We start from the raw sequence: 12,482 nt of genomic DNA on the forward strand, positions 1-12,482 counted from the left end.
CTGGGTCCCCACCCCAGCGTAACCAGCGACCACGGCTTTAAATACTAATACTTTTGCTAATGTGAGCGCGATGTGCACTGGTTCAGCGTCGCTCCCGTGCCTTCAGGGACGTTTGTTTGATGCTGGTAGCAGTATCTCACCGCCAACAGACCGCGTGCCATCAGAGCGCCAGACGGTGTTTTTACAGCGTGCCCTTGTGGGTGGGCAGCCCTGTGCCCCGACTGCAGCCCAACACCAGTCGTCTGCAAGAGCTGCGGGAGGAAGCTGTGTAGCCTGGGACAGGCGGGGTGAACCTGGATGGTGTACCAGACAGAAACCATCACCTCAAGAAATAATTAAAATGGTTATTTCTGGAATTAAATCCCAAGGCAGGCAGCTTCCAGACCCATGTTATGATCTGTCACCCTGAGGAATTAAAGACTTTATAGGAAAGATCGCCAGTCAGTCTGCTGAGTTCAATTACACAAGGACATTCCGCATGAACTCGGCAAACAAACACTTTTAATGCCTAACCACTAAGGATCGTATTTCCTCCCATAGGTGTAAAACCGAGCAACTGGAACGCGTGAACTGCTGGAAGCAGCCATGGCCGGCACAACACCCAAGCCCATGTGAGCACTTCCCCGGGGACGCCGGCGCGGGGTCTGCCGCCGCAGCGTCAGCGCAACTGCGTGGCCCCGGAGCCGTGAGTTCACAGACGGCGGCATCCTGCTCTCCTCAGGGGGAAGGTCTCTGCTTCTGGGTGCTAGCTGGCAACAGCGGCAGGTAGGTGTTAAACTTGAGCGTGGTCAGAGAGAGCTGTAGCATTCTTTGCGTTGTGGAAGAATGTCTGCAAACACGCGAGTGGGTTTTCAAGTTACTAAGGAATGGGCTAAACACAGAGCCCTCGGGCATGCAGGCTAATGAAGAGATGGGCGTTCATCTGGGCACACGTTTGTACAGAGTAAAGTGAGTGAAATTTGTGTTCATTCATTTAGACCAATGCCTTATCCTGGAGTTACTGTTTCATAATTGCACTTCAAGAGCTTCTGCTTATAAGATGTGACTTCCTTAAAAGCAGGTAGGTGTTCTTTGTTAGTTAAAATGTTTTATTTTCTTTTTACTTAATTACCAGGGAATTTGAAGCTGACATTTGTTATATCTAGGCTTGGTGAGCCAATTTCCTGTAAACTCCCTGAACGCCAGAGGTATGAAAGATGTTCCATTAATACAAGCTGACATGAACAAACCGCCAAAGAAGGCTTCATTGTTCAGACATTACTAGCAGCTTAATTTGTGATTACCTAGCGGAGACCGTGATGACACAGTTTACCACGCACTGGATTCACGTACAACAGTGCCTTTCACTGAAACGCTGCTAGTAGCAATGTCGAGCAGTGCAGAAAAGACAAAGCTAACTGCAGTCTATAAGTTGACTCATCCAAATGCTTAGCATGGCTACTTTCAATTACATCATTTTTTTCTTAACTTACTAATCTTTGCCCAAGGATTTGAACCAGCTACTATAAAATTTGTTTAGTTTTCTATATATATTTTTTTTTCATTTTGTCATGTGAGATAGTGCTGTTTAATAAGAAGACAGGAAAGAGAACTGCCAGGAAAGAAAGTGGAAGCAAAGATAAACGTTTCCCGGGACCACCACTTTAGGTTTGTGTGCAAGCTCAGCAGCAAGCCCCCAACTTCCTGGGGTCTGAAAAGAAGCACTGACTGCAAGAGACACAGCAAGACTACTTTCCCTGTCGTATTTTATCCAAGTCCTATTACATCATGACCGCACTTCAGTACCTACTTATCATGTTTCTCTCCTGCTCCCTATAAATCCCTCACCCAGGAAGAGCTCTCACTAAGGAGAATTCAACTGCGGTCTGTACAGGGAGGGAATCTCTGATCTCTAAGGGGATTCAGAGAAATAATCCCAGTGCAGTTTAGATCTTGCTCCCTCCCAACACTAGCTTAAACCTGAGATGGAGGAGTACTGCGAGTCTGACTGTAAAACATCACTGTATATATTAATATAGATATTACTGTTGGAATATAGAATTACATATTACTTTGGAATATAGAAAGTCATCGTATACAGAAATTCAAATTTTGGCCACAATCTCGGCCCATTAATGAGGCGTAAGGTCCCCTTCCAATAGGATCCTCATTCCTCACATGCTGGACCAAAGCTTGCTTCAAATCTCTTCATTTTTAGCCAGTGATTCCCTTACTACAGGATATAAGATGGTCCAGGGCTATTTTTAACCTACATACTACAGTCCTATGGTAAGGTAGCCATATACTTCTAACACCACTGCCCTGCTTCCCAGCCTCACTGAAATACCTCCTGGACCCTTCTTTAAAACCCTCCTCCCATCAAGCCCCTGTTGAGACTCTCCTGGCTTTCCTCTCTGCATTGTAACGCAGTTGTTACAGACTCCACCACTGTTTGCGGAAGAGCTCTGCGACTGCTGTGTGGTTACCCATCAAAGCCTCTTAGCAGCAGCAGAATGCATTGGACAGCCAAGACTCTGCATTATACGAGAGAATCACCCAAATGTCAGAATGGAGAGAGAAACATGTTTTTTCATCCTGCAAGAATTTTTGAGTTGTTTTTCACATTCAAATAAAACAATGAGAATCTTAAACTGTTTTGCGACTTGCAAAACTTTTGAATTATGTTAATTTACATTTTGCTAATGGTGAAGCATTTCATTTCACCTTTGGGCTTTTAGTTTTAAAATAGCATTTTTAAAAAAAGTCTTTCTGAGCCATTGTCTTTTAAAAAAGTGAAAATAAGATATTCTGACAATTTGAAAACACGAAAACTCAAATGAAATAAAAAAGCTGGCAAAAGATTACTTTTGTTCTTTGGAAAAAAGCTTTCCATTTCAACAAATTGTAGTTTTTTCCACAGAAAAAGCATCCCTGACCAACGCAGCTGCACACTGCGTTGAGTACTTCCAGGTGTGACATGTTCCCTTGGTTTCTGTAGCTGTTTGGAAGGCAGAGGCTACTCATTCTGGAGTCCAAAACTCAACCTGGAAAGAAAGAGCAAGGATGTCACTCTGGTAATAGGATGTGAAGGAGTCTTGTCTAGCATATGTCCCGCCCGCTTTGTATTTCTTTTGCTTGCTACTTTCCGAGAGGAGGTGGAGGTCGGTATGTTAATGCTGCATCAGAATGGTCCGCAGCACAAACACTTCTCTCATCCAAGACACTCTCCGTTCCAAACACGGAGTCTAATCCTCAGGGAGCAGCTCTGTAGGGCATCAGGAAATTAAAACAGAGAAACAGCAACACTCTCAAATCTACAGGTTCATGGGACTTTTTGCCCCCTATGCCACCATAGGGGGCAAACATCAGTAGGACAGGTGTTTTAGTTTGAGTCTTGTATATTTTGAACTAGCTGGGGAGGGAAGAGCACACTTCATGAACTGTTTATATGAGAATTGCTATGCCCAAACTAACTCAAAGTGTTTCTTATGCATAAAAATAGATGGGGACCGTCATCTACTTCCACTATAGATAATGGGAAATGGTATTTCATTCAGAATCTACATACATTTCTATGGAACATTATTTTCTTGAGAGGAAAGTGATGAGACAAGAATGTGCCCTGCTCTTCGGGAACTGGGGAGGAGCTCACTGGAGGAATAGCAGATTATCATCGAGTTAAATCAGCATATGTCAAAGGAGGGAAAGAGCATTGGAATCAATATGAGTTTTCCTGCTGTCTACCATCAGTTTTGCATTGGACTTTATAATCTTAACCAGGAGAGTTTGCTCAGAGCAGGGTAACACAATATGTTAGCAGAATGTCTCAGCAATGCAGCCGTGCACAGCAAGTCTTAGTAGGCAAAGTTGCGGTCGTTAGGCTGAAGGCAGCTGCAAAAAAAACAAAAAGAAAATTCTAAGTATCCAAGAATTACAAAAGCTTTGAGACAACTAGTGCTGTAGTAAGCTACCTGAAAGAAAAACTAAAAGTGTGGAGACATACAGCTTTGCAGCAATCAATGCTTTGTGCTGCCTTAACAGCTGTCTGGAATCAATGCCCTTTTACATATCTTTCAGCTTAAACACAGCTTTGACTTCTCAGTCGTGGACCATAGAAGTACACAGGGGTGACATGCTTTGCGAATATGTTAAGCATTAAGAATACAGTGAAGGTGATGACTGCTAGCACAATCTGTGGCATTAATGTCATTGTTTCCTTCCTGGTGATTCTGTTTTCTTTCAGCTAGTAAGATGGAAATGATGGCAGATAACTCTGATACAAGAGATATCTTGAGGCCTTTGGTGTTCCGTCTCCGTGAGAATGTCCCTGCAATAGTCCGTGAGGTTTTACTGGAACGCGGCTGGACTGAATTTGACAAAAAGGAGCAAGATGACACAGACTGGAACCTGTACTGGCGGAACTCGCCTTTCCGTATGACAGACCACCACAGCATTAAACCATGGCAGAGGCTCAACCACTACCCAGAAGCTGTCCGGATCACCAGAAAGGACTATTTGGCAAGGCACCTGAAACGTATGAAAGGAGCGTATGGATCAGCTCTGTATGAGTTTAGCCCGGTGGCATTCATCATGCCCAATGACTATGTCAAATTTATAGCAGAATACAGCAAAGAGAGACAGTCAGTAGGCAGAAGACCTAGCTACTGGATTTGCAAACCTGTGGATCTTTCCCGTGGAAGGGGCATACTCATTTTCCAAGACGTTAAAGACTTAGTATATGACTGTACAGTCATTGTGCAGAAGTACATTAGCAACCCCTTGCTCATTTCAGGGTATAAACTGGATCTGCGCCTCTATGTGTGTGTCACGAGTTTTTGCCCCCTCACCATTTACACTTACGAAGAAGGACTGGTGAGGTTTGCCACGGAAAAGTTTGACCTTGGTTCTCTGGACAACGTCTATGCCCACCTAACAAACACCAGCATCAACAAATACGGAGCTTCATATCAAAAATATAAAGAAGGGATTGGCTGTGGCTGCAAATGGACATTCAGCAAATTTCGTTCTTACCTTCGAATATTTGGGGTTGACGACACGCTCCTCTGGCAGAAGATCAATAACATAGTGATTCTCACCCTGCTTGCTGTAACCCCCTTACCAGTGGCTTCCAATTGCTTTGAGCTCTTCGGCTTTGACATCCTGATTGATGACAAATTCAAGCTGTGGCTTTTAGAAGTCAACTACAATCCGGCCTTGTGTTTAGACTGTTCCATTGATGACACTGTGAAAAGAAAGCTTCTTCACGATATTGTTGAACTGCTGAACTACAAACAGATTGACACTTTCAGGCGAAACCAGGTGGCAGGGACAAAGGCTGGCAGAAGGTGGGTACCCTGGAGCACAGCTGGTGAGAGTGCCACGGGGGAGGCTCCTGGCGTACTCGCTTGCCAAAAAGTAGCTAAATGTTCTTCTGCTTCTTCTGTACAACCTGCCCTGCAGGCTGCAAGGCGATCAATTCGTAAGGTGGCTACCCTGACCAAGAAAACTGCCAGAGCACATCCAAGAAAGACACTGACTTCCCAGCTGCGGGAAAGGATGAACATGCCAAAAATACCCTCCCAAGCAAAAGCTGAAGCTAAAAATAAACAAATCCCAGGAGCTGGGCATTCTCCACACAAGTCTGTCCAACAAAACCACTGGTTACCTACACCCGACTTGTACAACTACAAGTTAACCACACGCCCCTATTTCCTCTCTGATAAAGACCAGAGGCCCGTCCCCCGGGTAGGAGATTTTGTCCTTATTTTTCCTTTCAATGAAGCTGCACTTCAAGCTTCCAGGGACGGGACAGATGTAAAGAGCATCATAAAGGAAATAAACAAATTAGTGAGCAAACAGTTACCATCAAAACAGCAGAACACAAAGAAAAGGGTAGGCTGTTTAGCTTCTGTGTAACTTCATGATGTTAGGTTACATAGACATATCATAAATGACAACTTTAGCTTGAAGGAGGTAGATGTACACTGAAATTGTATTAGAAAGATATCTTAAACAATACACAATTTTAAAATTGTAATTTAGCAATTACCATATAAGATTATTTTTTAAAATTAATTTTTAAAATTAAAGTACTAATTTTTTAAAGTAATTTGTGCAATATTAAAGTAATCCCAGAATAAAAATGGAGAATTGCGTTTCTCAAAACATCCTCAGAAATGCCAGTCTTTGTTTATTATTTTTCTCAGCGATCCTTGCTTCTTTTCTTTTCCTAACTAAGGGGGCTTTATGGCTTGAAAAACTGGTCACTTTACACCGGGGAGCATTCAACATGCACTCAGTTTACAAAGGTGCAGATAATATGAATGACACAAAACTATCATGTTTTTGAAGAATCCAGTGAGCTTCCCGACATTCATTTCCAGAAATTAATTTTGCATTGTATGAAACAACAGTATGAAATAACTTTCATTTTATGACCAGTAGGATTCTGTAGCAATTCTTATGGAAAGTAGTTTTTAAAAAATCTGTATACTGCTCCAGTGTTTTGTTTCAGATGAACTCTTAATAAAGAAATAATTAGGCTTCCCAAGGTAACAGAGGGCAGAATATAAACTGCAAATATCACGTTCAGAAGACTGGATCAAACCTCTCTCTCACAGACTCTGCATTAGCCACCTGATGAGTACGGTGGTTAGGCACTTTGGTGATCAGCTGTGCATGGAAAAATACTAACACTGAACTGAAGCATTTGAGATGATGGTCAAAATACTATCCTTCCCTCGCACATCTTTGCTGCCCCCAGCTGTTTGAATGGAAGTAACTGTTCAGGAGTCATGCCGTATTCTCAATTTGAATCACAATTGAGACCAAATACTGGCTGTAGCATGCTTCCGCTAATGCCAGAAAACCTGTGGAAAGATGAGAAGTGGGGTTTCCCAACTGTGTTCCATCTCCCCAAAGGATTCATAGAATTTTTTCACTATAAACCCTCTAGGACAAAAAACATGGTAAAGTAGATATGTGTATTGCTACAGTTTAAGTACGTATGCAGTCACACTTAAATTGGATTATTTGTGTTCCTACAACGATGAACTATAGCTGGTAAAGCCATTACTGCTTCCAGTTAACTAATGCAAGTGGAAGGTAGAGGAGATCGGGTGTGAGAATCAGCCTGAGAAGAACAACGTGGCATGTGTCATAACTGCTCTGTGAAAGACTCCCAGTTATAACATACCTGACAGAGCTTGTCATTTATGTAGGTCGTTTTTTGTCTTTTCCTTTTCAAACCAAATTTGTGCCCCTTATTTCAATAATCCCTTTGCTATTACACTATAAAATACTACTTGAAAAACATGTCTTGGTTAAAATGGTGGCCACACGCTGGTTGACAAAAGTACTGTGAAATCCTCAGTAGTCTCACCCTTTGATTTCACCAATGGAAGTTTTGCCGTTGATTTGCCAGAAGGTAGAACCGGGCCCATATACTTACGTGCCATTACAACCTGCCTGTAAGCAGGAGCTAACGAGATGAATGCACACATCGGCAAGGTGTTTGCACACATGCATGTCTGCGTGCACACAGTTTTAGAGACTGACTTGCGCATATCCCCCTTGTGTTACACCTGTGTGCAGGATCGCAGGCCTAATTATTCCAGAATCAGAATGCTTCCTGCAAGTATGGTAGAGAGCGCTTAATGAAGCAAGGAGCGAGCAGCATACAAACAAAATTGTTCCTTATTTAATTTACAATTAGGAGGGATTATATACAGAGGTTATGGACTGGCAAACGCTGGTTTAAGGCTAAAAGCTGCAAACAAAGCCTGTTTTCTGTATTACTATAGAAACAAAGAGAATGTCAGCATATTAGCTGGAGAACAGGGACCTTTTGTTAAAAGGAATTCCTGGGAATAAAAACAGTGGTCCTTTACAAAACATTAGTACCACATCTAGTTTCCCAGCCAAACTGAAAACATTAATCACATTCACTTTTTTCGTAATGCTTAATTGGGAAAAAAAACCCACGTAGATTTGTTTTAGTCAGTGTAAGGCAGCACTGAACTGAAATTCTTAGTGAAACACAAGGAAAAGAATGATCTCTTGGATTTCTTTTAATTAGAGTTTCCCTTTACAAAACACAAAATATATTAAATATTTCAGTAGTGAAAATCACAGGCTTAGAAATTGTTCCTTTGTTATACAGGAGTAAAGGAAAAACAATGCAATTTTATTATCACACCAGCTGACATCAAACTGCATGGATGTTCAGGGCATCATAATTAAATTCATAAACTGCAGCATGTGTATGATCAATATTAGCAACACTTCTTGCTCTATTCAATCTATTTCTTCCAAAGTTGCTCTGTAACTTGAATGGTGATTTGTTGACAGTCTGACCCACTAGAAACTGAAGAGAAGAAAGAGAAATTCCGTAATCTTGCAATTATTTTGCACTTAGCTGCGAGAAAAGGCTAAAGCAGCATGCTATGACAGTGAGTTTGTTGCTACAGGAATTTGAAGGGCATGAGGAGATAATTGGTCTTCTCAGTCAATGGGCAGGTAATGAGCTGAGCTCTACAGGAGAAATGCTTCAGTGCTTTGGAAAAATTCAAGACACATGATGGACAGGCAGTCAACGGGGAAGGCAGTTGAAAGCAGCATCTGATAAATGATTAATTCCCCTAGGTATCAAGTGCAATCCAAAGGGCCTTGAATCTGGAGAGATTCACTGACCAGAAATATTTTTCCACTACTGGAAGAATAAAGGCAGTAGTGGGAGAGGTTAATTCAAAAACAAAGCAACACAGAGGACGTCTGAGGAAAGACTGTTGGAGGAAAAAGAAAGGGCTGTTTCATCCAGAATAATGACCAGGATGGAATAAACATTACATTTTGTCTTCAAATGCATGAGACAGAGTTCTTACATTATGATCATATAATTATTGAATAATTTACATTGGAAGAGACATCCAGAGGTGTGACTGTTCACTGAACTCCTGCTCAGGTTTTGGTCTCGTGTACAGCTCATGATAAGGGCTAACGCATCCTGGGATCTTCTGCTCCAAAGAACCCAACCAAACTGAAAACATTAATCACTTCCACATTTTTAGTGATGGTTAACTGAGAAAAAAATAACCTCGTAGATTTGTTTTAGTCAACACAAGGCAGCACTCAACTGAAGTTCAAAAAGCTTTGTAGATTTGAGGTTCTTATGCCATGCTCCTTAATTGTAGTCACTTTTGTAACTAGCAGAAAAACAAGGGAAAGTGTGATCAGTATCATGAAACAAACACTTTGATGAGAAGTACTATCGGCATTTATTTTAATGTTACATACACAAAGAGGGCATGACTGTATTTCGTTCAAATCTCACTCAAGAGACATTTCATTCAGGTAAGGTTATTCTAAACTGAGCACCAGCCTACCGAACCAAAGTGAACTTCAGCCCTACAGATCCATCCATTCATTTTCACAAGGCTTAAATCTTCCTAACGGTTCTGACGTGCTGGGAAAATGGGTTGAGCTACTTACATGCAGCGCAGCCCTTTGAGGGGAGGAGTCACTTCTTGTCTAGGATGATATTACCCTCCTCATCTTTGATTCGAACTCGTCCAGTGGAGTACTTGGTTTCTTGTCTGCCATTGCTGTACACAGTTTTTACAGTGCCATCTGGGTACTCCCGCCTCTTGAACTGCGCAGTGTGAACCTCCTTCTGGCCATTACTGAACACCACTGTTTTATCTCCATTCCTGAAAGAAATAATGATGAATGAAGTGATGAGAAGGCGCTATCTGTTATTAACCTATCTCACTGAGCTGTCTAATGTGACACAATGAAAGTGGAAAATAACGTCAAGTGACAACTTTCTCAGGTTATAATTCACCTCAGAATTTACATAGGATGGCATTAGAAATCTGATCTCACAATAAGATTTCAATGCAAAGGTACTTCAGTACATAGTATGATACCTAATGGATGGTGGGATCTGCATTTTACATGACCTTCATGCAGGGATCTCAAGGCATTTTGCAAGCAGGAAATCTATTTTACAACAGGATCCTCCCTAAGCCCAGAAGAGGCATGTGTAAGAAAGTCCTATTGTTATTTTTCCTCATTTTACATGGAGGAATAGAGAGATGACACATGCAATGCCTTGCCCGAGACCAGAAAGGGAGCCAAAAAGCTAGGAATAGAGCTCAGGAGTCCTGATCCTGAGTCCTTTAGTACCCACGTTGTTAACACAGACAACTGGTGATCTCCCGGCAGCCCTGGCCAGTGTAAAGTTACATGGAACTAAATGAGGAGCATTTCACAGTCACTTTGTCAGTGATAAATGGTCATCTATCATCCAAGGTGGAAGTGGAGAATTATCAGTGCCTCATGGTAGCAAAATCCTCGTTATCTTACAAATCCTTTCTCCTTTCATCTGGAAATTTCCCAGCCATGCAGAATCCAACCACAGTTTTAAATGTCAGTATCATTGTACCTGTGCCCAATGCCTGGTTCCTGTCATTAACACGAGACTTACTTTTCTACTTTTACTACTGTACCATCTGGGAAAAAAGTTTCCTTGAATCCGTCACTATAGAGGCATTTCACTGTGTGATCCGGGAACACAATTTCTTGTGTGCCATCAGGATAATGTTTTTCTGTGGAAAAGAAGATGTAAAAAGTCTGTCTAGTGTTCTTTCATGTTGCTTTACACAGAGCTAGATCAGATTTTTTTTGGACGTTGTAGTGAAGATGAAAATTATATCCAGCATACTGCTAAAGAAATTAAAGAATCAAATAATCAGATAATCAAAATTAGAAGAGATGCATTTACACCCCATTATTATCTTTGCTTTGTAGGAGGAAACTGAGCAGTAAAGTGATGGAACATGCTGGAAGTCAAATACAAAGACAATGCAAATTGAGAAGAAAAAAACCAATCTGCTGGAGTTAGAATCAGATGACATTTTCATAATAGAAACCTTCCTGCACATCTAGTTCACATTTATGAGCTCTTGCATACCTATCTGATTATTAGGGAACTGCAGCACCTCCAGGCCATCTGGATAAGCAGTGTGGGTTGTCTGTGCATCTGCATAATAATACATCTGAAAGGAGAGTGAAGTGTTTGCAGCATGTTCACAATATTTGCATAAGCAGATTCAACCATAAAATGTGCTTAAAAATAAGCCATCTTAAAAAAGTCATTTCAAGGTGATTTTCTGTATCTGCCATCCATAAAAGTAGCTATGTTTGCATTTCTGTTTCTTCCTCTCATTCAACCCCCTCCTCGTGGCTGTGTCTAGATGTTGCTACTTTCATTTCTGTAGCGTACAAGACAACAGTGCACGCATGAAAGTCATCTTCCTATCTCTTTGCTTTGGGTCCCATCCATGCACTATTAATTTAAAATAGTCCCACTGCTGCCAAGGCCTCACTTATTTCCACTCTAGCTCACATTATTATTAACTACTTATATTTACATAATGCCAAGAGGGAAGAACCCCCTGTGCTACCTACCCTACAAATGTATAAAAACCAGTCCTTGCTTCAGATGGCTGCCCCTGCCCTTTGCCTTCTTTCAGTCTCCTTTAATCTGCTTGGCCAACTACCCGTTTGTTCCTTTGACTGTTACCTTCATCTCTTTCCACTTTTGTCTTTGTAGATGAAGCAGTCTCACTACTCAGGGTTGTTAAACCAACACCCTTCCTCATCAATTTCTTCCAGAATTGATAGCTCAAGATAAATTGTAGGACCTTGTTGGAAACTCGCTTAATCATTTAATTTTCCTTAAAGAAAAAAAAATGTTACACACCACTCTCTGATCTGGCATGATCTTCTTTACATCTCCATTGAAAAAGCTAATCGTAGTCATCCTTTTATCAGCACTGATCTCTTTTTTAGTACCATTGCGGAAAGTGATGATCCGACGTCCATCAGTAAGCACCTCTTCTACCTTCAAACACAAAGAGCATCTAATGTAAACGAAGGTAAAGGAAATGAGTAACATTGCACTACCTTCCAATTAAATTGGAGCTTGAAGTAAGTCACGCTATGCCTTTGTATTTCAAAAGCTATCTCTGCAGCACAGGTACATTATTTTTGCCTCACTTGTATATAAAAGAGACCAAAAGTAATTTTCTTTTCACAAAATGAACTCACTTCTAGCACTCGGCCCAAGTTCCCACCCCACCACCTTGTTTTTCTGTTAAGCGAGATAAGGCATACAGCCCTGTGGCAATAGGGAAGCCGTTCAGGTTTTTCCTTGACCAACTTCAGTGAGTTACTGTCTCTACCAATTTCATATATGCTACTACACATTCCACACAAGTCACTCAGGAGACCCCGGTTCTGAATTGTGTGAACCAAAATGATTGAACTTGATGTATTAACACAGACTGCTGACATATGTTAACAACCATTTTATTCCAAGTAACATAAGCCTGTACGGACATTCAGTACTACAGAATTAAATCATAGAATCATAGAATCATTAAGGTTGGAAAATACCTCTAAGATCATCGAGTCCAACCGTCAACCCAACACCACCGTGT

General features: G+C 41.4%; 2 protein-coding genes across 2 annotated transcripts in view; one reads left to right on the forward strand and one right to left on the reverse strand.

The window, feature by feature from the left end:
- Positions 1 to 1,112: 1,112 nt before the first annotated feature.
- TTLL2 (tubulin tyrosine ligase like 2) lies at positions 1,113 to 6,042 on the forward strand. Its single transcript, XM_009274249.1, has 2 exons — positions 1,113 to 1,187; positions 4,223 to 6,042. Exon 2 carries the CDS (start codon positions 4,231 to 4,233, stop codon positions 5,893 to 5,895), a length of 1,665 nt encoding a protein of 554 aa, XP_009272524.1. The 5' UTR covers positions 1,113 to 1,187; positions 4,223 to 4,230; the 3' UTR covers positions 5,896 to 6,042.
- A 3,454-nt stretch (positions 6,043 to 9,496) lies between these two features.
- Positions 9,497 to 12,482, reverse strand: part of LOC103894797 (centromere protein J) — a 40,644-nt gene continuing 37,658 nt past the window's right edge. The window contains exons 13-16 of the mRNA XM_009274253.1: positions 11,744 to 11,884; positions 10,952 to 11,036; positions 10,466 to 10,586; positions 9,497 to 9,686 (exon numbers count right to left, since the gene is read on the reverse strand). Of these exons, the coding sequence (XP_009272528.1) occupies positions 9,497 to 9,686; positions 10,466 to 10,586; positions 10,952 to 11,036; positions 11,744 to 11,884 (537 nt within the window). The remainder of the gene's footprint in view (positions 9,687 to 10,465; positions 10,587 to 10,951; positions 11,037 to 11,743; positions 11,885 to 12,482) is intronic.

The sequence above is a fragment of the Aptenodytes forsteri genome, unplaced genomic scaffold (assembly GCF_000699145.1).
Source record: "Aptenodytes forsteri isolate BGI_AS27 unplaced genomic scaffold, ASM69914v1 Scaffold736, whole genome shotgun sequence".
Taxonomy (NCBI): Eukaryota; Metazoa; Chordata; class Aves; order Sphenisciformes; family Spheniscidae; genus Aptenodytes; species Aptenodytes forsteri.